The sequence below is a fragment of the Antechinus flavipes genome, chromosome 2 (assembly GCF_016432865.1).
Source record: "Antechinus flavipes isolate AdamAnt ecotype Samford, QLD, Australia chromosome 2, AdamAnt_v2, whole genome shotgun sequence".
Lineage (NCBI taxonomy): Eukaryota > Metazoa > Chordata > Mammalia > Dasyuromorphia > Dasyuridae > Antechinus > Antechinus flavipes.
The window spans coordinates 214922363-214943363 of NC_067399.1; the positions used below are offsets into that span (position 1 = coordinate 214922363).

At 34.4% G+C, this 21001-nt stretch overlaps 1 protein-coding gene across 1 annotated transcript in view; it reads left to right on the plus strand.

Annotated features, from left to right (window-relative positions):
- Window positions 1-21001, plus strand: part of PLCG2 (phospholipase C gamma 2) — a 157005-nt gene that overhangs the window by 43755 nt on the left and 92249 nt on the right. The window contains exon 3 of the mRNA XM_051976179.1: window positions 14157-14300. Coding sequence (XP_051832139.1) covers window positions 14157-14300 — 144 coding nt within the window. The remainder of the gene's footprint in view (window positions 1-14156; window positions 14301-21001) is intronic.

Consider the following 21001-nt stretch of genomic DNA (forward strand, 5'->3'; position numbering starts at 1 on the left):
CATTGAAGACCTCATCATTTCCCCACTCTCTTAATTTATTAAAGAAATCTTTTGAAAAGTGGGCTGGGGATCCCTAAACAGAAGAGGGTCTGTAAGATCAAAGCTAAAATTTCAGGGGCCATATAAGTAGTGTCCAGAAACTAGAAGTGAAATATAGTGGTCTGTGGGGTTCAAGTGTTACAAAGATGAACTGAAGTCAAAATTTGGTGATATTATAGGGGTACAAAGTTAGTTACTAAGGCATAGTAGCAGAGATTAGCACAAAGTCAGTTTGTACCTCACTGGGAGACCACTCAGACACTGGGTAGTGTTTTGCTGGGGTCCATTCACCCCAAGAGTAAGTTTCCCTCTACACCAATGGAGCCCAAATTCTTGGGCTTTAGGATGATGATCTCATCTTCTGAAACTATTTCTTGCTGGGAATGGACTGAGAGCTGATGTTGAGGGGTGATGTTGAGGATGATGAGGAGGGGACTGAAGTGAATTATCCAGTAAGGTTCTGAATCAGATCCCTGAAGTTGGTCAATACAGCTCTCTAGAGCTGGTCATTTGAAGGTGAATTGATGAAAGCTTGGAAGAAAATAAACCTGAGCAATGGAGGTTAGGGACAGTAGCAACACAGTAGAGGGGTCACTTGGGCGCCTAAGGACACAGGAGCCAAAATGTTCAAAAGGACTTGGGCATTGGCTAGAGAGGCTAACAGGTTGAGATCAGGCTTTGTTCTAGTCTGACCAAAAGCTATCCTATCTAGCTCTGAGCAGAGCCCACAGAGCAGGGAAGGGAAGAGCAGAACTCTCGTCCCTGGGAGCAGTGTTTTAAGGGAATATAATTTTACCTCAGGGATTAATTTTTGTCAGTTCCTCTGCTAACCATACCCTATTGAAGACCTATTGGATCAGTTGATCTACAAGGTTCTTTCTTCTTCTAAATTCTATTAATTTGAATTCCAAATTCCAAATTCCTGCAAATTGACATCAAGTTAGCCATGGTTTTTCAATCAAATTTAGAAGAAATCCAGGGTTTCAGTTTTCTCCATAAAATTGAAGGGTTACATCCAACATGTAAAGTACTGCTTGCCATCTGGGGGTGGGGTGGAGGGAGGGAGGGGAAAAATCGGAACAGAAGTGAATGCAAGGGATAATGTTGTAAAAAATTACCCTGGCATGCGTTCTATCAATAAAAAGTTATTAAAAAAAATTGAAGGGTTAGATTAAGTGAACCCTGAAGTGTCATTCAGCTCTTGAGTTTCTGTATTCTTGACTGTGTGTTTGAAAGGATGGGTTCTTGGTGGCAAGATTTTTTTAGGATAATTGGCAGCAGAAAGGAAAGGGAGAGGTTAAGATTGTATCTTGAAGACTATTTCTAATAGCAAAGGCAACTTGAATTGGCAGAAGGTTGAAGAATTTCTAAGTCTCTTATTACAAACAGAGTAGAATGGGAGTTCCTAGTGGTTCCTTTTCAATGGGTTTTTATTCAATGGTAAGTGGCAGTGGCCATTAATAAGAGCACTCTTTATGTAGTCTCAGCACCATCTTTCTCTAGAATGAGCCTTGAGCATAGGGGAAACAGTATTTTAACTTAAGAGATCTGGGTTTCAGGCTAGAGAAAAGTTCTTAAAAACAGTGGATCAGGATCTAAAATGGATGAGATTATGAAACTGAATGTGGGTATCACAAAATGTTGATTTATTATCAGTAAATATTTGGTTTGTATTTTACATACCTGGGGACTTGTAAAAATTTCTCAGGCTAAAAGGGGTTCCTGGGATCGAGAAAGGATGGCTGACCTCCTAAGATTGAGATCTGGTAGTTTGATGCCTTTGTTTTGACTATTAATGTTTGTAGGATTATAGATTCACAAAATTTAGAGCTGGAGAAAGATAAGATCATCTAGTCTAACTTCCTCAGTTAACAAACAGATGAAGAAATACTTGCTCAAGCTCCCATTAGTAGTAAGGGGAAGATCCAGGATTGGAGTCCAAATCTTCTAGCCAGGGGTTCTTAACCTATGAATTTATTTTGATAACTGTAATTCAGTATAATTCAGTATAAGGTGACACTGTGGATAGAACGCTGTGTCTGAATTAGGAAGATCTGACTTCAAATACTGCTTCAGATGCTAATGGCTATGTGACTTTGGTCAAATTACTTAACTTCTTGTTTGCATGTTTTTTCAAAAATAAAATGGAGATAATAATAATACCTGTCTTCCACAGTTGAGATAATATTTTTAAAGAGGCTAGCACCGTGTCTAACACAGTTGATTCTCTATAAATAACAGCTATTAATATTATTGTCATTCTTTTGTCATCCTAAATATTTCATTTTATGAATTTAAAAAATTATTCAGAAAAGGACTCATAATCTTCACCAAAATCTACACAAATAGTCCTCTAACACAAGAAGTTAAAAACATCTGATCTCGACATTCAATCTGGTGCTCTTTGATGAAACTATTCCAGAATTCCTTTGGTTTCATGGAGTAAATTTTAAGTAGCCTTTTCCTTTACCACAGAGCTGTTATTTTCCTGGAAAACCCTGTATGCATGTAACTAGGGGTGTTGGATAGAGCACTGGGTCTAGAGTCAAGACTCTTACCTCAGAGGCTAATTTTTCTTGTCTGTACAAGAGATGATAATAACTCCTGCTTCACAAAACTGCTGTGAAGATCAAATTTGATCAATATACAAATGTTGTTAATTCCTCACAATATTAAGTGCTATGTAAATAGGAGAGAGGTTTTGAGCCTGGTTGATGTTTATCATAAGAAAAACAAAATCTTTGAGTTCCTTTAGATGCTGGTTGAAATGTTAATTTCTAGAAACCACTTTTGCAAAATTATTTTTTCAGTATCTTCATTACTTACTCTATCTTTGATCCTTCAAAATAAATGCTGTCTAGTTTATGACCTAGATGGATAGAAGCTACTTCCTTAGTTTTTCAATGATTGGCTTATCATAAGGGTACACATGGTCATTCCTATTTTTGTCCTGCTCAGAAATAGCAGAGATGTCTTCAGAGCCTGTTAAGTGGAGGAGGCTATACAATATCATTATTATTTACTGAGATGGTATTTAATGAAGCTGTACTATATCATTGTTATTTATTAAGACCAAAGTTCATGGAGTCTTGAGGAAGGTCAGATGCAATGATCTTTTCCAAAATGAGATACCAACCTTGTATTTTAGTTAAAAAAAACAAAACAAAATTTTTTTGTTTAATATTTAATTTTTCCCAATTATACATATAAAAACAATGCTATTCATTTAGAAAAATTTGTCCAATTCTCTCTCTTCCCCCTCCCTCCTTCTGAGAGGGGTTAACAGTTTACACATTATTCTTAATTCTTCAATCAAAAAAGGAAAAATATTCTATTGGTTGCCCCTTCTTTGATCAGTGACTAGGTAATGGTATTGATATCAGGCTTAGCGTATTTGCAGATGACATTAAGCTGATACAGTTAACATATCAAACAATAAAAATAATAAAAATATTTTTAAAGTTTTTGATAGATTGGAATGATGCTCTGAATCTTCCCAGATTAAATTTGATGTATCACATTTGGATTAAAATCAAATGTTCAAGTACAGAATTGGGGAGCTATAGATAAAGAATAGTTTACGTAAAAATAAAATAAATCAGAAGATGTTAGTGGACTGAAGCCTCAGTACATTTAATTATATAACATGGCAGATGAAAATGTTAATGCTGATTTGAAAGGCATAGCTCGAAAAACATGGTGAATACATTAGTCCCATCACACTCTACTCTGGTCATATTCCTTCTGGAGTTTTGTGTTTGATTCTGGGCACCATATTTTGAGGATAGCTTAACAAACAGCACATATTTAGAAAAGAATGATCAAGATATTGAGGGGACTTGAGACAATGTCAGATAAGGATTAGTTGAGGGAACAAGAAATGTCTATTTGGAAAAAGTGAAGACTTGGTACATGTATTGAGGGGTTGAGGAAGGAAAGATGGCACAATAGCTACCTGAAGGTACCTGAAGGATTGTCTTGAAAGAAAGAAGGGGCAATGAGTGGAGGTTGCAAGGAAGTAGTTTTTGACTTGGTATAAAGAAAAACTTCCTGTGGCAAGAAACTGGAAGTTGAGTGAATACTCATCAGCTGGGGAATGGCTGATTAAGTTGTGATATATGAGTATGATGCAATATTATTGTTCTATAAGAAATGATGAGCAGGCTGATTTCAGAAAAATCTGGAAAGATTTATGTAAACTGATTCAGAGGAAAGTGAGAAGAACCAGGAGAACATTTACACAGTAACAGCAAGATTATATGTGATAATCAAGTGTGATGGCTCTTCTCAACAATTCAAGACAATTCTGATAGACTTGGGGTGGAAAATGCTATCCACATCCTGAGAGAGAACTATGAAAACTGATTGTGGATCAAAGCAGAGTATTTTCACTTTGTTTGCTTTTTTCTTTCTCATGGTATTTTTTCCCTTTTAGTCTGATTTTTCTTGTACAGTGTGACAAATATGGAAATAAAAAAGCAAACAAGACAGTGGAATGGATTTCTTTGTGAGGCAGTAAGTTCCTTGTTATTGAAGAACAGATATAATGAACAATTAATAAGCACCTACTGTTTACAGATTAATACAATATAATAAATTATAATAAATATTATATGTTGTATGTTGGATAATGGAGAAAATAAGCAAGTTGAGAAAAGGCATGGTTCCTGCTCTTAAGTACCTGACCTTCTAGTACATGGAGAAGACATATATGGATAATTATATTATGTAGTATTATAATAGATACAAAGTGTTTTGAGAGATCTGAAGAGGGCTAGAATTTTTAAAAAATTCCTTTTTATTATTATAAATTTGACAAATGCAACAAACATGAACATTTCCATACACAAAAAACAGGAAAAGAAGACCGTCAATGAAATGATTTCACTATATGCTGTTTGCTTTTTAAAAAGTCTATTTTACATTTGCTGTGGTAATTCCAACACTATTCTGTTTGTTTATGTCCCCTTTTAAGCTTCCTTCTGCTCTCTTCTGTATAATTTTTGAATGATTCATTGATGAGCTCTTTTTCTCTTCCTATTGCTTTTAGTGTCACTATCAGTACCCTAACAACAATAAAAAAGCCAAGGGGTTTTCAAGGAGAGACTGATTGATCATTTGAAGAATGTTCCTGCTCAGATGTGAATTGGATTAGATGCTCTTTGAGGTCCCTTCTAATATTCTGATGCTCTGCTTCCATGCCTTCTTGATCAAGAACATGAGCAAGAGTTAAATCAAGTTGGAGTGATTCATGCCTTTTCCCTTCTGAATCCTTCTATTGTGTTTCTGTACTGGTGAAGTAGACATTTAATTTCCTTGGGAAATTTTTTTCACTGGTGCTTTTGGGTATGAGCTGGCTAAAATGAGCTGGATCTAGTGGACAGGATGTTGGAGGCTGTGCCAGGAATGGAGAGCAGCGTGAAGAAAAGACACAAAGTAAAATGTGGGAGGAGAGAGGAAATGGGAGTCGAAAGAGTAGAGTCATGGGAACTCACAAGTGAAGAGGCGGGGAGGAGGAGGAAATGAAAGCAGAGATGTAGGTGGGGGCTAATGGGCACAGTATTCTGCATGAATTCAGAACTGGAAGATGTGACCAAAGAGGTTTTTGTTCAGAAAGGAAGTTGGATGTAAGGGTGGATGAAGGTTGAGTTTGGCTCCTAAACAGACCCTGAGAGCATAGAGTGGCAGCTGGTATTAAAACAAATAAAGAGGTGAGATTATACTGGAAATGACTAGATATATTATAGAAACAGTAATTTTTTTTTTTTTTTTGCAGCTGAGCCATCTTACTTTTAAAAACATATTTCTATATAGTACAGTCTATGAGAAGAATTTCAAGCTCTACCATGTTTTTAAGGTTTCTTCTATAAGACCTACCTCTCCTCTGAAGTCTGAGAAAAGAATCCTGCTTCTGGGATTTAGAGGGCATAAGATTCTGTGGAAGTTATCAGTGCTTAAGCCCTGGGATCTGAAGCTACTTGAGTCCTTGTAGCTCTGTTTGATATACACTCTAATTGGTGCAGGGATCTTAACTTTGGAGTCCATGAACTTGTTTTTTATATATGGATAACTCTATTTCAATATAATTGATTTATGCTAGAACACTTTGCATTTTATACATTTAAAGAACAATATTCTGAGTAGGGACTCATAACTTGCACTAGACTATCAAAGAAGTCCATAATACAAAAAAGATTAGGAACTCCTGTATTAGTGAGAGAAATGATGTAGCATGAAGTTTAGTTTCTAGATACTCAAGTAACCTTTTCTGAAAGGGATCCCTTTTGTTAATTATTAAAAAAAATTCCCAAGAGAGAATACCTTTCCCATCCAATGTCTTTATCTTTATTAGTCTACCAGAGTTCACAGTTTAAAGCAAAGGCTTTTGATAGAATAGCAAAGCAAGAAAAATAACATTAAATATTTATTTCATAAATGTGGGTCAGATTCTCCCATAAATATGCATAATCCTTAGGAAGAATGGGACACATAGAATTATTAGTCTATCAGAGTTCACCGTTTAAAGCAAAGGTTTTTGATAGAATAGCAAAGTAATAAAAATAACGTTAAATATTTCCTCCATAAATGTGGGTTGGATGCTCCCACAAATATGCATGCATAATCCTTAGAAAAAATAGAATTGACATTCTACCAGAGCTCACAGTTTAAAGCAAAGGCTTTTGATAGAATAGCAAAGCAAGAAAAATACAATTAAATATTTCCTTCATAAATGTGAGTCGGATCCTCCCACAAATATGCATGCATAATCCTTAGGAAGAATGGGACACATAGAAGGACAATCTATGGAAAGAAACACAGATAGAGGACACATATGACTGGGACATGTATGTGGAGGGTCACAATCATGTGAACACGTAACCAGATACACACATGGAAGGACAATGGACAACTGGTACTACAAGGACATGGATGTCTTCTGGAGAGGTCATAACCCTGCCGTAGCCAGATCTTCTCCTGGCTGGTCTTCTCTGGGTATGTTGTCCCCATGAAGGTGTTATGTCTATGGAGTTTCTGCTAACATGGCCAGGTACGATGCCTGTTAGCTGAAGAGTTTTGTTTCCAATTTTGCCCACAACCATCCCCAACTGGGGTTCTAGCTCTTCCTCATGAGAATAGAGTCTTTTTAGTCTCCCTGACATGCAGGGACCTCAGATTTCTTGGTCGGTTACTATGTCTCTGATGACTTATAACCCTTGCAAAGAGTTGATTCATTTTGAAACCTTGGAGATGTTAACTGCTCTTCCTGTATTCTCCCATCTCCAATTCATCTTCCCTATCACTGCTGGAATAATTTTCCTTAATGATTGTGACACTCCCTTACTCAGAAGTCTAAAGTGACTCCACATTGTTTTCCAAACAAACAGTAAACTTCCCACGTTGGTATCCAGGGATCCAGACTTTCTCATTCTACTTCCCTTCATTTATCTATGTTCCAGTCAAACCAGACTACTGTTTATGGTTTCTTGTATCATCCTACTTAATTGCTCTTATGTTCACTCTAAATGGAGTAGACTCTCTTCCCAACCTCAAAATCTATTTATCAAAAAAAAAAAAAAAATCTCTTCTTTTCTTTCAGTCCCACTTTTCTCCTTGAAACTTTTCCTGATGTCTCTATATCTTTTCAAATTCTCATTAGAGGCAGCTAGCTGGTACAATGGAGATACAGTGGATAGAGTGGAAGGCCTGAATTCATATCTAGCCTCAGACACTTATTAGCTGTTAATCCTGAAAAGTCAATGAACCTCTGACAGCCTCAGTTTTCTCTTCTGTAAAATGGGGAATAATGATAGCACATATTCCCCAGAGTTGTAGTGAGGATCAAATGAGATAATATTTGTAAAGCACTTAGCATAGTATTGGCATATAGTAAGTACTTAATAAATCCTTTTTCTTCCCCTTTCATTACTTCTTCTCCTTTATTATTTCTTCCCTATATTTGGTTTTCACAATTATCTTACTCTGCCTTACAATGTACTAATATGATTACAGTAATCCCTTACTGTTTTGTTCTTTGTACTTGTATTTTAGCATCTTGGTATATAGAAGTACCTAAAAAATACTTATTGATTGATGATTTGTATTATAGTTTTCCCTAGAATTCAGTTCATCTGGTAGGTATTAAGTGCCTATCTTGTGCTAGTTACTGTGTTAGGCACTGGGGATATGAACAGAAAAATTAAGCCATTTATGCCCTTCAGGAGTATACATTGTATTAGTGAATAATAGGAACAAAAACAGTACAATACTAGAAAAAATGAGGAAGGAAAGATAATTAACAACTGAGAAGGCATTGAGAGGCAGATATTATGCTGCAGCATATTTCAGGGATGGGGAATAGCTTGTGTGTCTGGAAACAGGAGACCCAGGACTGAATTTGGGAAATGACTGGTAAGTCAGTTTGACTAAAAAGTAGAATCATATAAGAAAAGTAGGTGAGAACCAGATTTTGGAGGACTTTACATGCCAGACTGAAGAGACACAGGGAGCCATTGAAGGCTTTTGAACAGGGGAGCAACATAGTCATAGATGTGTCTTAGGAAAGGTTATTTTGGCAACTGTGTAAAAGAATTTTTTATTTTTTTTATTTTTTAATTATAGCTTTTTATTGACAAAACATATATAAAAACTTCTGTTCCAACTTTTCCCCTCCTTCCCCCCACTCCATATTTATACAGTTATCTTGTTGCACAAGAAAAATTGAATTTAGAAAGAAGGTAAAAATAACCTGGGAAGAAAAACAAAAATGCAAGCAAACAATAACAGAAAGAGTGGAAATGCTATCTTTTGGTCCACACTCATTTCCCAGTGTTCTTTGTCAAAGAGTTTGAAGAAAAGAAAGATTGGAAGCAGAAAGACCAATGAGGATCCTATCAGTGCAATCCAGGAAGGAAGTGAATATGGTGACCATATTGAGATATGTTGTGAGATATGAGACTATATCATGAGATGCTGTGGAGGCAGAATTGACAGATGTAGCTATCTGGGTGTGTTTGGTGGGTGAGAGAGAAGGATCAAGTATGACTCCAAGGTAAAATTGAATGACTGGGAGGTTGGTGATACCTTCAACAGAATCAGGAAAGCTCAGAGGAGAGGCAGGTTTTGGAGTGAAGATAATGAGCTCCATTTTAGACATACTGAATTTGACATCTGTGAAGCTCATTCTGGTGCAATTGTTTATAAGCAGTTGATTGCTTAATTGAAGTTCAAGATAGAAATTAGGAACCATATCTAAAGATTTGTGATATTGATGATAATTGAATTTTTGGGAGCAGATGAGCTTTTCACAAAAATGTTTGTAGGGAGAAAAGGTGGTCTAGGACAAAGCCGTGAGGAACATTTACATTAAGAAGGAAGGAACTGGAAAAAGATCTCAAAAAGAAATTGAGAAATAGTCAGATAGGGAGAGACCTGGAGAAAACAGTGGTATGGATACAAAGTAGGAAGTAATGATTGCCTGGGAGAAATACAGAAGATAGAAGCAAAAGCTGCTGAGGGGTAATGGAGGAGAGCAGAAGGACCAGGAAAAGGCCATGGGTTAACAGTTAAGGGGTCTTTGGTACTCTTGTAGAGAACAATTTCAGCAGAATGGTTTATTTGGAAGTCAGGTTTCAAGGGACTGAGAAGTGATTGAATGGTGATGAAGTGAAATCAGGAAGGGAAGATGACTGTTCTAGGATGGTTCTTAATTTCCCCTCCATTAGTTTGGAAATTTCTTTTCTTTCTTTTTTTATTAAAGTTTTTCTAATTTTCAAAACATATGCATGGATAATTTTTCAACATTGACCCTTGCAAAACCTTTTGTTCCAACTTTTTCCCTCCTTCCCCCCACCCCCTCCCTAGATGGCAGGTAGTCCCATACATGTTAAATATGTTAAATAGAGCAGAAATTTCTTGAGAGCAGGGCCTCTGTCATATCAGTCTTTGTGTTTTTGTGGCCAAGGACAGTGCTTTGCATACAGGAGGTGCTTAATTAATATTTGTTGAATGATTAAATAAATGTTGATCAAGCTGTGCTTTGGAGCTGCCAGGAAAATTGTTGTATTGCTCAGGAAGTGACAACTAGCAAAAGTCAATGAGATCTTGTGTATGCTGAGATCTCTGGAAAATGAATAGAAAAGATGTGACTATCATATTTGGTGGCATTAACAAAATTGAAAACATTACACACCTTGTAGTAGACTGAATACTTCCTATAGCTAGCCAGGTTTGAATCCCACTTTGGGATGCTTACTAGCTGTAACTCTAGTCAATTTACTTAAGTTTTCTTAACTTCCACTTCCTCACTTAACAAATTGGAATGATTTGTACCTATGTCATAGAAATGTTTTTGAAGATCAGATAAGGCCATAGTATATGTTTGTGTTTTATAAATCTTCAAGTACTTTCTAAACATGGACACAGCTGAAAGTTTATGCAGAGGCTGGCTGCCATCTTTTAGGAAAGAGATTGGAAAATAAGAGTATGTTCAAAGGAGGGTAATGAGAATATGGAGGGGACCAGAGCACAATTCATGTGAGAATTAGTTGAAAAACTAGTGGAATGATTTTAGTGGTTCTCTACTCTAACCCAAAGAGTATTTTGTTCTGTTGCATTCAGTGGTTCATCAGATCTTCCTTTGAAAATATCCAGAGGCAGACCTTTGACTTTGATTTTTGGATGATTGTAATTATTAGGGAAATTTTTCTCACATTAAACTGAATTCTAACTCTTGCAGCTTTCATTCATTATTCCCATTTCTTTCTTCTAGGACTAATACAAGTTTGATCCCTCTTCCACAAATATCCATAGTTGGGTCTTTGAAAACATCTGTAATGTCTCTCTAAGTATGCTTTGCTTTAAGAAGAGCATAATTCCACGGTCCTTTCAAACCGTCCTCACGTAGAATTGTCCTGTTATGTTGCTCCTAAAATGTATGGATATGACCAAGACATAGTATAATGTAGTTAGCATCTCCATCATTCTGGACTCATTAGTGACAAAAAGTGACATTTATATCATTATTGAAGTTTGTATATTATAATATTGTATATAATATACAATATTATATATTATAATATTGTATGTTATATCATTTAAAGTTTGTAAAATATTTTAAGTAACTTAATTACATCCCTGTAAGGAAAGTACTGTAGATATTATTCCCACCTTACAGCTGAGACTCAGAGAGATTAAGTAACATGATTGTAGCAAGTAAGAAACAGATTTAGGATTTGAACCCTGAACTTACTGATTCTAGGACCTATACATAATGCTATTTTTAATTTGATTTCGGGTTTAATTTTTTTGATAAACCTTTCATATTGTTGATTTGTATTGAGCTTGCAACCCACTAAAAGCCCATAGTCTCTTCTTGAATTTCTGTCTAATCATACTTACCCAACTTGTACTTGTGTAATTGATTTTTTGAATCAAAATGGAAAACTACTTTTATCTTTATGACATTAATTATATTTTAAAAAACCTATCAATTTAACAGGGTAAATTCTAAGATATAAAATATGTAATTCATTCCAAAATGGAAGTATAGGATATGAAATATGTATACACACACACACACACACACACACACACACACACATTTTAAAAGAGAAGGGAAAATTATATAATAATAATGAACAGAAGGCTAAGAAAAGCAGTTCATGTTCCCTTCTTATCTTTTATTTTTCTATGTATTCATGAAATTTTGCTACTATCGTTTTTATGATTTAGGATGTTGTAGCCAATAAATGTTATCATTCTAATTTTGTTTTCTTGATTTTTCATGCCATTTTATTAATTTCCCCATTTTTTGTATTCTTACTATTTATTCTTTATATGATATTCCATTGTTGATATATTTCATTTTTGTCATTTTCTAGTTATTAGATATGTAAATTATGCCACCATTAAGTTTTATGTCATTTTTTTCATTTGTTTCAGCCTGAAGCTCTAAGTTATAAGGTTGTTGTTATGGTTTTTAAAAAATCCTCTAGTGTTAACCATCCTTAGCTTTGCATCATTTGCAGTTTTTTGAACCATTAATATTGTATCTCTGTGTTAATTTTGATTTCTGCTTTGGAAACTTATCATTTAGCACTATCATGTTTTTTTTTTTTTTTAATAGTATTTTATTTTTCTAAATTTTTCCAAATTTTATTTTTTCAAACTATCTAAAGATAGTTTTCACCATTCATTTTTGTAAGACTGTATTCCAACTTTTTCTTCTTCTCTCTCTTACCTTCCCCTCCTCAAGACAGCATGATATATAGATTAAACATGTGCAATCCTGTTAAACATATTTCCTTGTTGTAGAAGAAAGATTAAAGAGAAAAAACATGAAAAAGAAAAATCAAGCAAAGAAAGAAACATATAAAAGGTGAAAATACTATGTTTCAATCCACATTTAGTCTCTACAGTTCTTTCTCTGAATGCGAATAGCATTTTCCATCCCAACTCTATTAGAATTGTCTTGAATCACCACATTGCTGAGAAGAGTCAAGTCCATCATTGCTAGTCATCACATAATCTTTCTGTTACTGTACACAATGTTCTCTTGGTTCTATTCACATCGCTCAGGATCAGTTTATGTAAAGTCTTTCCAGGCTTTTCTGAAAATCAGGCTGCTCATCATTTCTTATAGAATAATAATGGTCCGTTACATTCATAAATCACAATGTATTCAATCATTCCCCAATTGATGAGCATCCACTCAATTTTCATTTCCTTCTCATTACAAAAGTCAGCGCTATAATCTTTATGAAGTGTTTCTTGATCTTCTCAAATGTTAGTTCTTCCCAAACTACCTGGTATATAACTGCTTGTGTTATTTGTACATTTATAGATGTTCTGTGTATATTTAAATATAGATATGTCTTCCCTATTAGAATGTAGTCTCTTTAGGGATAGGGATTTTTTCTTTTTGTGCTTGTATCCCCAGTGCCCACAACAGTGTCCAGCACATGGTAGGTGCTTAATGGATGCTTGTTGATTGATTAATTTATTATCTAATTCTTTCTTCAAAGAGGTGATAATGTAGAATATTTTTACTCCACAAAATTGTTTCTGTCACTTTCTTCCTTAATTTTCATGCTCATCTCCCAGATTAATAAATTTTCTTGGTTGACAATGCTACTCCACTATCCCTTTTATATTATCTCAGCTTTAGAGGAAGTATTAAAAATTAGAGATTAAACATCTTTAGAAATTACCTAATCTCACACTTTACTTTACTGATGAAGCAGCTGAGACCCACCTAAGGGAAGTTATTTGTTTATCACAGATAGTATATAAAGAAAGGAGTAGAAGAATTTGAACTTCAACTAGGAACTTGAAACCAGGTCATCTGACTTTAAACATTCTTTTTCCATGACATTAAGCCATTTAACCAATTATAAATCACATCTTGCCAAATTTCAGTGCTACTGAAGTTGAATTTACCTTTTTGGGCTCTCTGACTCAGTTTCTTTATTTGTAAAATAAAGTAATTTGTAAATAAAGTATTTGTAAAATGGTAATAATATTATGTACTCGATCATAGGGTTGTACTTTGTAAATTCTAAAACGTGAGCTAGATGTGAGTTATTTATTGTTCAGTCATTCAGTTGTGTCCAACTCTTTGGGATCCCATGAACTATAACACACCCATACTGTCCTAGGAATTTTCTTGGCAAAGATACTGGACTGGTTTGCTTCTTCCTTCTTCAGTGGATTAAGATAAGCAGAGGTTAAGTGATTTGCATATGTCTTGCAAGAGTTTTGATTTCAGGTCCAAATATCAACAGTTTTACAACTGTGTCATAACAGTATAAAAGTGGCCTTTTTTTTTCTTTAAATGATAATAATAATGATGATAGCTAGCATTTGGATAGCACTACATATAGTTTTATTTGATCCTCATAATAATCCTGTTTGTCTCCATTTTATATACAAGGAAACTGAGGGTGAAAGATTAAGAATTTGCTCATTTAACTAATCAGTATCTGAGGCAAGATTTGAAACCAGTTTTTCCTGACTCCAAGCTCAGCACTCTATCCACTGCACCACTCTAATCCAGCTGTGGATTTTTTTTTTTTTTTTTTGACATTTACTTTTGCTGAGTTTTGTTATTTCTCTTTTAGTGGACCTAATGGAGATAAAGGAAATCCGCCCAGGGAAAAACTCAAAGGACTTTGAACGTGGGAAAGCCAGTCGCCAGAAAGAAGATTGCTGCTTTACCATATTTTATGGCACCCAGTTTGTGCTCAATACCCTGAGTTTAGCAGGTATGGTGACTTTATTTTTCTCTAGCTTTGCCTTCTTTGACTCTACCTTTTATATTTCCTAGTGCTAGCCTTCCATGGTGGAGTAAAAGTTCTTGAGATAAGTGGATCAGTGAGAAAGAGAATTTTTTCTTGTCTTGGAACAAATAATACAAACACTTGGTATTTACCAGAAAGAAAGTGCTTTAAAATCCTCATTGCTGTTATCTTGATTAAAATGCTACCCTGAAGCCTCCTCATGAAGTAGAAGATCACTTTCCATTTGAGAAGCCAGTTCCAAGGGAGAGACAATTCTATTTTACCACCTTGACAGTCTCCAAATTGTTCCCAGCATCTATAGTCAGAGGACCAACCTAGTCAAGTGTGGAGAATGGATGACTCAAGGTCACCTACTGCTTTGTGGGTCATAGATGGTTATCTTGACTTTTTTCTTGCCACTGGACTTTGATAAATCTAAGAAGAGAAAATGAGACTTTGTGCAACTCTGCTTCACTTAAATCCAAGTTACTCCTAGTCAAGGTATCACTTGATAATATCATTGGTCCTCTTGGAAAATGAAGGACAAACAACATCTGACTAGTTGGGTAATTAGGTAAAGAACTCTGGCCAAGGCAATTCATGAAATAGATAAAAATACAAGTTAGCTCTCAGTCATTTGTAACCTTTTCTGATTCTTTAGTGGTAGAAAGAATCAGAATCAGATTCTGGAAGAGGTCTTGGAAGTCATTTAGGCCAATTGCTTTATTTTACAGATGAGGAAATTGAGGTCCAGAGAGTTTAGTTAAATCATGTGCTGAAAGTTACTGAGAATTTAAGTGAGAGAGCTGGGATTTGAATTCAATCTATGATTTCCAAGTTCAGCATTCTCTGAATTTTGTTTCACTACTTTCTTATGAAAGAGGTACTTGAAGGTGTCCAGAAAAACAGGTTTCGGACAGTCTACAAACACGAATTTAACTTTTGGTTCTCAAATAAGAGATTTTATTCTAAGAAAATGAGTTAATAGCATTGGAAAACCATGCTAGGTCCAAATTAACATTGTTGCTAAGAAATGCAAAATAAGAGACAAAGCAGCTCAATGAAGTCAAGCACATGGACCCCCTTAGTGAAATGAAAAAAGTATTTGGATGAGTTGGGTTTTTGGGGGGCCCATGACCATCCTTTCCTGGGGCATTTAGTCTTCTTGTCTTGTAATGTTCAAGATGAGTACAAGCAAAGAGACCACCCTGAAGATAATTGCAGCTTCTGGGCTACAGCATCTGTTTCAGAGGATGATGAATGTCAAGAAATTCTACAAAGAGCAAGGGTTCAAAGAGGAAGTCAGCATAAATATCAGTACTTGTTAACTTATGTTTGAAATAGGCACAATAGATGGGAAAATGGCAAGAAATACATTGGAAAAATATGGTTCAGGATGAAGACATTAAAGAGGACTTCTTTCTCTAATCTGTCTTTTGCAAAATTACCAGAATTGTTTTCTTAAATCCCAGATTTGGCCATGTCACTCTTTTGCTCAAAATCCTTTGATGTTTCCCTATTGTGTATAAAATAAAATACAAATTCCTCAGTGGTATTTAAAATGCCCAGAGTCTGGTGTCAGTTTATTGGCTTTAATTTACATTACTTCCCTTTTGTACTCCGTGTTCTAGTAAATTGGATCCTGTGTGATGTCATCATATGTCAAGTCCCCAAAGCTATGTTATCTCCCTAGAAAATGTCATCAGGGCATCTGCTATTCCTATGTACTTGTGCAGGATGTCCCCCATGAACGAGTGAATGAAAAATGCACTTATTAAATACACTTATTAAATACTCCCTATATACAAAACACTATAATATTGTAGAATGAGAAACAAGGAATGGGATCCCTCTTCATTTCTGTCTTTCAGATTCCTAATATTCCTTGAAGTCTCAACTCTACATGATGTTTCCCTAAGGGACCAACTGAGCACTTTGACCTCTCCTATCTCCCCTTCACTTTCTCTCATGTATACTTATCAGCATACAAGCCAAATAACCCAGCAGAATATAAGCTCTTTGAGGGCAGAACCTTCTTAATTTTGCCTTTGTACTCCTAGGTTCTACTTGTTTCACTCAGCCCTAGTTTGTGTAAATTATTGCAGGTCTTTCTAAAATAAGCCTGTTCATCATTTTTTATAGAACAATAATATTCCATTATTTTCATGTACCCCAGCTTGGTCAGCCTTTCCCCAATTAATGGGCATCTACTTAGGAAGATTCATCTTCCTGAGTTCAGATCTGTCCTCAGACACTTACTAATTGTGTGACCCTAGCCAAGTCACTGAACCCTGTTTGCTTTCATCTCCTTATCTATAAAATGAACTGGAGAAAGAAATTTCAGTATCTTTGCTAAGAAAGGTCGAAATGAGGTCACAGCATCAAACATTACTGGAATGATTTAACAGCAAAAATCCCTAATGTTTCTCTTGATTCTTGCACATAGTAATTTCTTTTTTAAAATTTATTTTTATTTACAAAACATATGCATGGGTAATTTTTTCAACATTGACTCTTGCAAAACCTTCTGTTCCAGATTTTCCCCTCTTCCCCCCACCCCTTCATCTAGATGGCAGGTAGTCCAATACATGTTAAATCACATAGTAATTTCTTAATAAATGTTTATTGAAGTGAATAGAAGCAAAAGAGTTATGGACGCATTAGAAACCTCAGTTATCCTTATATGCTATGAATACTTCTTCTAAGAAAAAAAGTTGGAATATGCTGAATATAATGAATACTATATCATGCAAAAATAAATTATTTTATTTGAGCTAACCAGAAATTAATAGAGGTATGGAAGTGTGAGTTATTTCAGAAATAGTGGCCTTCATGCAATCAACTTGTTAGAGTAAAGGTTAAAATAACACAAATCCAAAAAAAAGTATAAAGATGAGAAAATGGCAGATATTGTTTATCCTTATAGCTTTATGCCAATATAGTTAATTAATTTAGCAATTCTGACAAAAGGAAAATGAATTAAAATGAAGTCATTGAATCATATTATGACAATTTTTTATTATCAATGAAAATACCAGAGTGAAGAAACTACATCAGCAAGCTAAGATTAGATGTTACCAAGGGAGAGACATGACAAGCAAAGGCAACATTGCTTAGGATAGAAATAATGGAAGACTATGAACAGGATTGACTTTTAAAATGGAAAAAAAAAAACAGAATAGAAAATGAGCCTGAAAAAAAGTTCTTTACAAGATCAAGCTAAAGATCATTTTAGGACAATTTTAAGTAAACCTGCAAGAAGGGAAATCAATATGCAATGAAAGAAAACTGGTAGTATTTCTTTAATGTTCTATTCTTGTAACCAGTGTCAGTGGAATCACCACATCTGACTCAGTTACCAGATGTATTATTAGAGGAAATGGAAATGGCAGTCAAGAAAATAAAGTAAGGAAGTAAGGAAGAACATCTGGGTCTGGCTAAATACTTACTGAAAAAAAATCTGTACTGTAGACAACACAATTATAAAGATCCTCAGGGATTGAATTTCAAAAATTCTCAAAGAGAAGATCTAAAAAAAATGGAAAAGACCATGAATGGTGTGCTGTATTACTTAAAAAAAAAAAAAAGATTCTTGAGAAGACATCAATAATTAGTGACTCAAATGCCTATTTTCTCATCTTTGTTGTGTTCAATCATTTCCATTATATCTAATTTTTCATGACACCATTTGGTGGTATCTTGGCAGAGATAATGGGGTGGTTTATTTTCTTTTCCAACTCATTGTACAGATGAGGGAACTGGGGTAAATAGGGTTAAGTGACTTTCCCAGAATCATATAACTAAAAAATGTCTGAAGCCAGATTTGAACTCAGGATGATGAGTCTTCCTGATTCCATCTGGGCCACCTATTTTCTCCTTTCTCTTCTCTAAAAAGTTTTCAAATATTGTCTTTGTATGTATCAGGTATATCTTGAGAAAAAATGCAAAAAAAAAAAAATCCCATTCATAAAAATTACAAAATGCTCGAATATACAGGACTTAGTCTAGCAAGACAAATTTAAGACTTAAGGAAATGCAATGGCAAAACACCTTTACAGAAGACTTAAATAATTAGGAGAATATTCAGTGCTTGTGAAAGGGTCATGCCAATAAAAATTAAAATAAAGATACTACCTAAACTAATTTACAGATTTTGTGTAGTACAAATCAAATTAACACAGGATTAACTTGTAGAACTAGTTAGAATAATTACAAAATTCATGTGAAGAAAAAAAGAAACCCAAAATTTCAAGGGAAATAATAAAAGAGGGAAATAGTACCTCCAGAACTCAAACTATATCCTAAATTGTTAGCTACCAAAACTGTATGGTAATAGTTAAGGACTAGCAAAATAGATCAGTAGGACAAAGAAAAAGAACAAAAATTATTAAATTCAGTAATTCAGTGTTAAATAAGCCCAAGAATGTAAACTTTTTGAGGAAGGCCTGCTTTTCCAACAAAACTTTCTGAAAGAATTAGAAATCTGTCTGGCAAAGAAAAGGTTTAATACAACAGTTTATGTAATATGCTATGATAATTTTCAAATAGATATTTGATTTAAAAAGCCACATAAAAAACTGGAATAAACTGGTTGGAGAAGGATATTTATGACTGAGAGAATTCTTAACCATATAAGAGAGAAAAATCATTAAAGATGAAATAGACAATTGCAATAATAAAATTTGAAAAAAGAAAAAGTTTTAGCATGAATAAAATCAATGTAACCAAAATGAGAAGAAAAAAAGTCAATTGGGGGGAAACATCTGTCTCAAATATTTCAAATAAAAGTCTGATAGGTAAGATAAATAAGGAATGAAAACAAATATATGACTAAGAACCATTCTTTAATAAATGAGTGATGAAAGAGTATGAATAAATAGCACTCAAAAGAAGAATTGGAAATCATAAACAATCATATGAAAGACTTCTTGAAATTACAAGTAATAAGGGAAATGCAAAATACAAACAACTCTGATGTTTCATATCACATCTTTCAAACTGGCAGGTGGTAAAAGACAGAAACAGCCAATGCTGAAGAGGACTATAGGAAGATAGGCAAACTTATGCATTGTTGGTGAAGTAGTGAATTCATCCTTTCATTCTGAAAAAATTGTTTAGAATTATGTGAAAGAAGTGACTAAACTATTCATGCTTTGACTCAGAGATTCTACTGCTAAGCATAAGTCTCAAAAGGGTCAAAGATATTCCAAAATATTCTTAGTAATTTTTTGTGTGGTTTCAAAGAATTGGAAACAAAATGGGTATTCATCAACAGCTAAATAAATTGTGGTACATGAATGTAATGGAATTACATTATAATTAATCAATTATAATGTAGATAATATTAAATAATAACCTTATAAGAATAACTAATATGAAAAATAAATATGAAGATTTCAGAAAAACATGTGAAGACTTATATGAACTGACACAAAATGACTTAAGTAGACTGAACTTAGAAAATAACATATATAAAACTAAACACTGTGCTTTTTCCCATGAAAGAGGTGAGAAAATACATCTGCCTCCTTTAGTGGAAAGATGGATAGTGGATGTGGAATATTGAATGTATTGTCACAGATGGTAGACATGGTGTTTAGCTCTGTTGAACTATTTAAAATTTTTTTTTTCCTAGGAAGTTAGGGGAGGTTGGAAGGAGTATATTTAGAAATGCATATGCAGCAAGAACAAAAAAATATGAACAGAACTGAAAAATAGAACATATGAGAAAAATAAACTTTCAAAGGTGATTCTCTATAGTTGCCTTTTTTTACAGGCATAATGATAAAATTCATGGACAGAAAAGATGTCATTTTAGCAAATTATAGAAGGTCTATTCAATTAGATAAAGAATTCATATTATCTACCTTATGACATAAAGTTGGATGGACAAGCCCTTTGAGCTAGGCCATATATCTTGCAGTGTCACTGCAAAGTGAATAGCAAAATAGCCTTAGGATTAAATAGATAGAAGAATATGGTGGTAGGTTGTTTTGGGAAAGTAGTGCAGTGATTTCATTGATCCCAGTCTTCTCTTTGTGAAAAAGCTGACCTGTATAGCCCTAGTATTCTTCTATTGATACTTTATGCTTATGAATCTCAAAGCAGCACAAATTCTCTAATGAATCAAAATTGTAGATGGCTCAAAGGTCAGGGAAAAACTGCATGTTATAAGTCAGCTGCAGCACTTTCCCAATGATGATTCAGATATGAAAAGAGATTCAAAATGCATCCCTCTTCATAGATGTCAATGACCTTCCCCCCTCCCAAAAAGAGCTGTATTATCATTTTTTAAGAGTGAGAGACAATAACAGATGAATAATCTGAGTATTGCTGACAGGTGGGTGGCTCAGTAGATAGAGTACTGGATCTGAAGTTAGAAAGAGTTCAAAATATGACTTCAGACAAACTTCCCAGCTATGAGACCCTGAACAAGTCACTTAACCCTATTTGCTTTAGTTCCTCATATGTAAAATGATCTAGAGAAGGAAATGGCAAAACACTCCATTATTCTTGCAAGAAAGTCACAAAGAATCAGACATGTATGATATGAATGAACAACAATAAAATCTATATAATGTTAAAAGATTTAGAAAACCTCCAATTAATAAGAATGTCAAAATATACCAAAACGTTTATAGAAGCATTTCCCCCTCCATGTGATAAATAATAAAATACTTTAATAA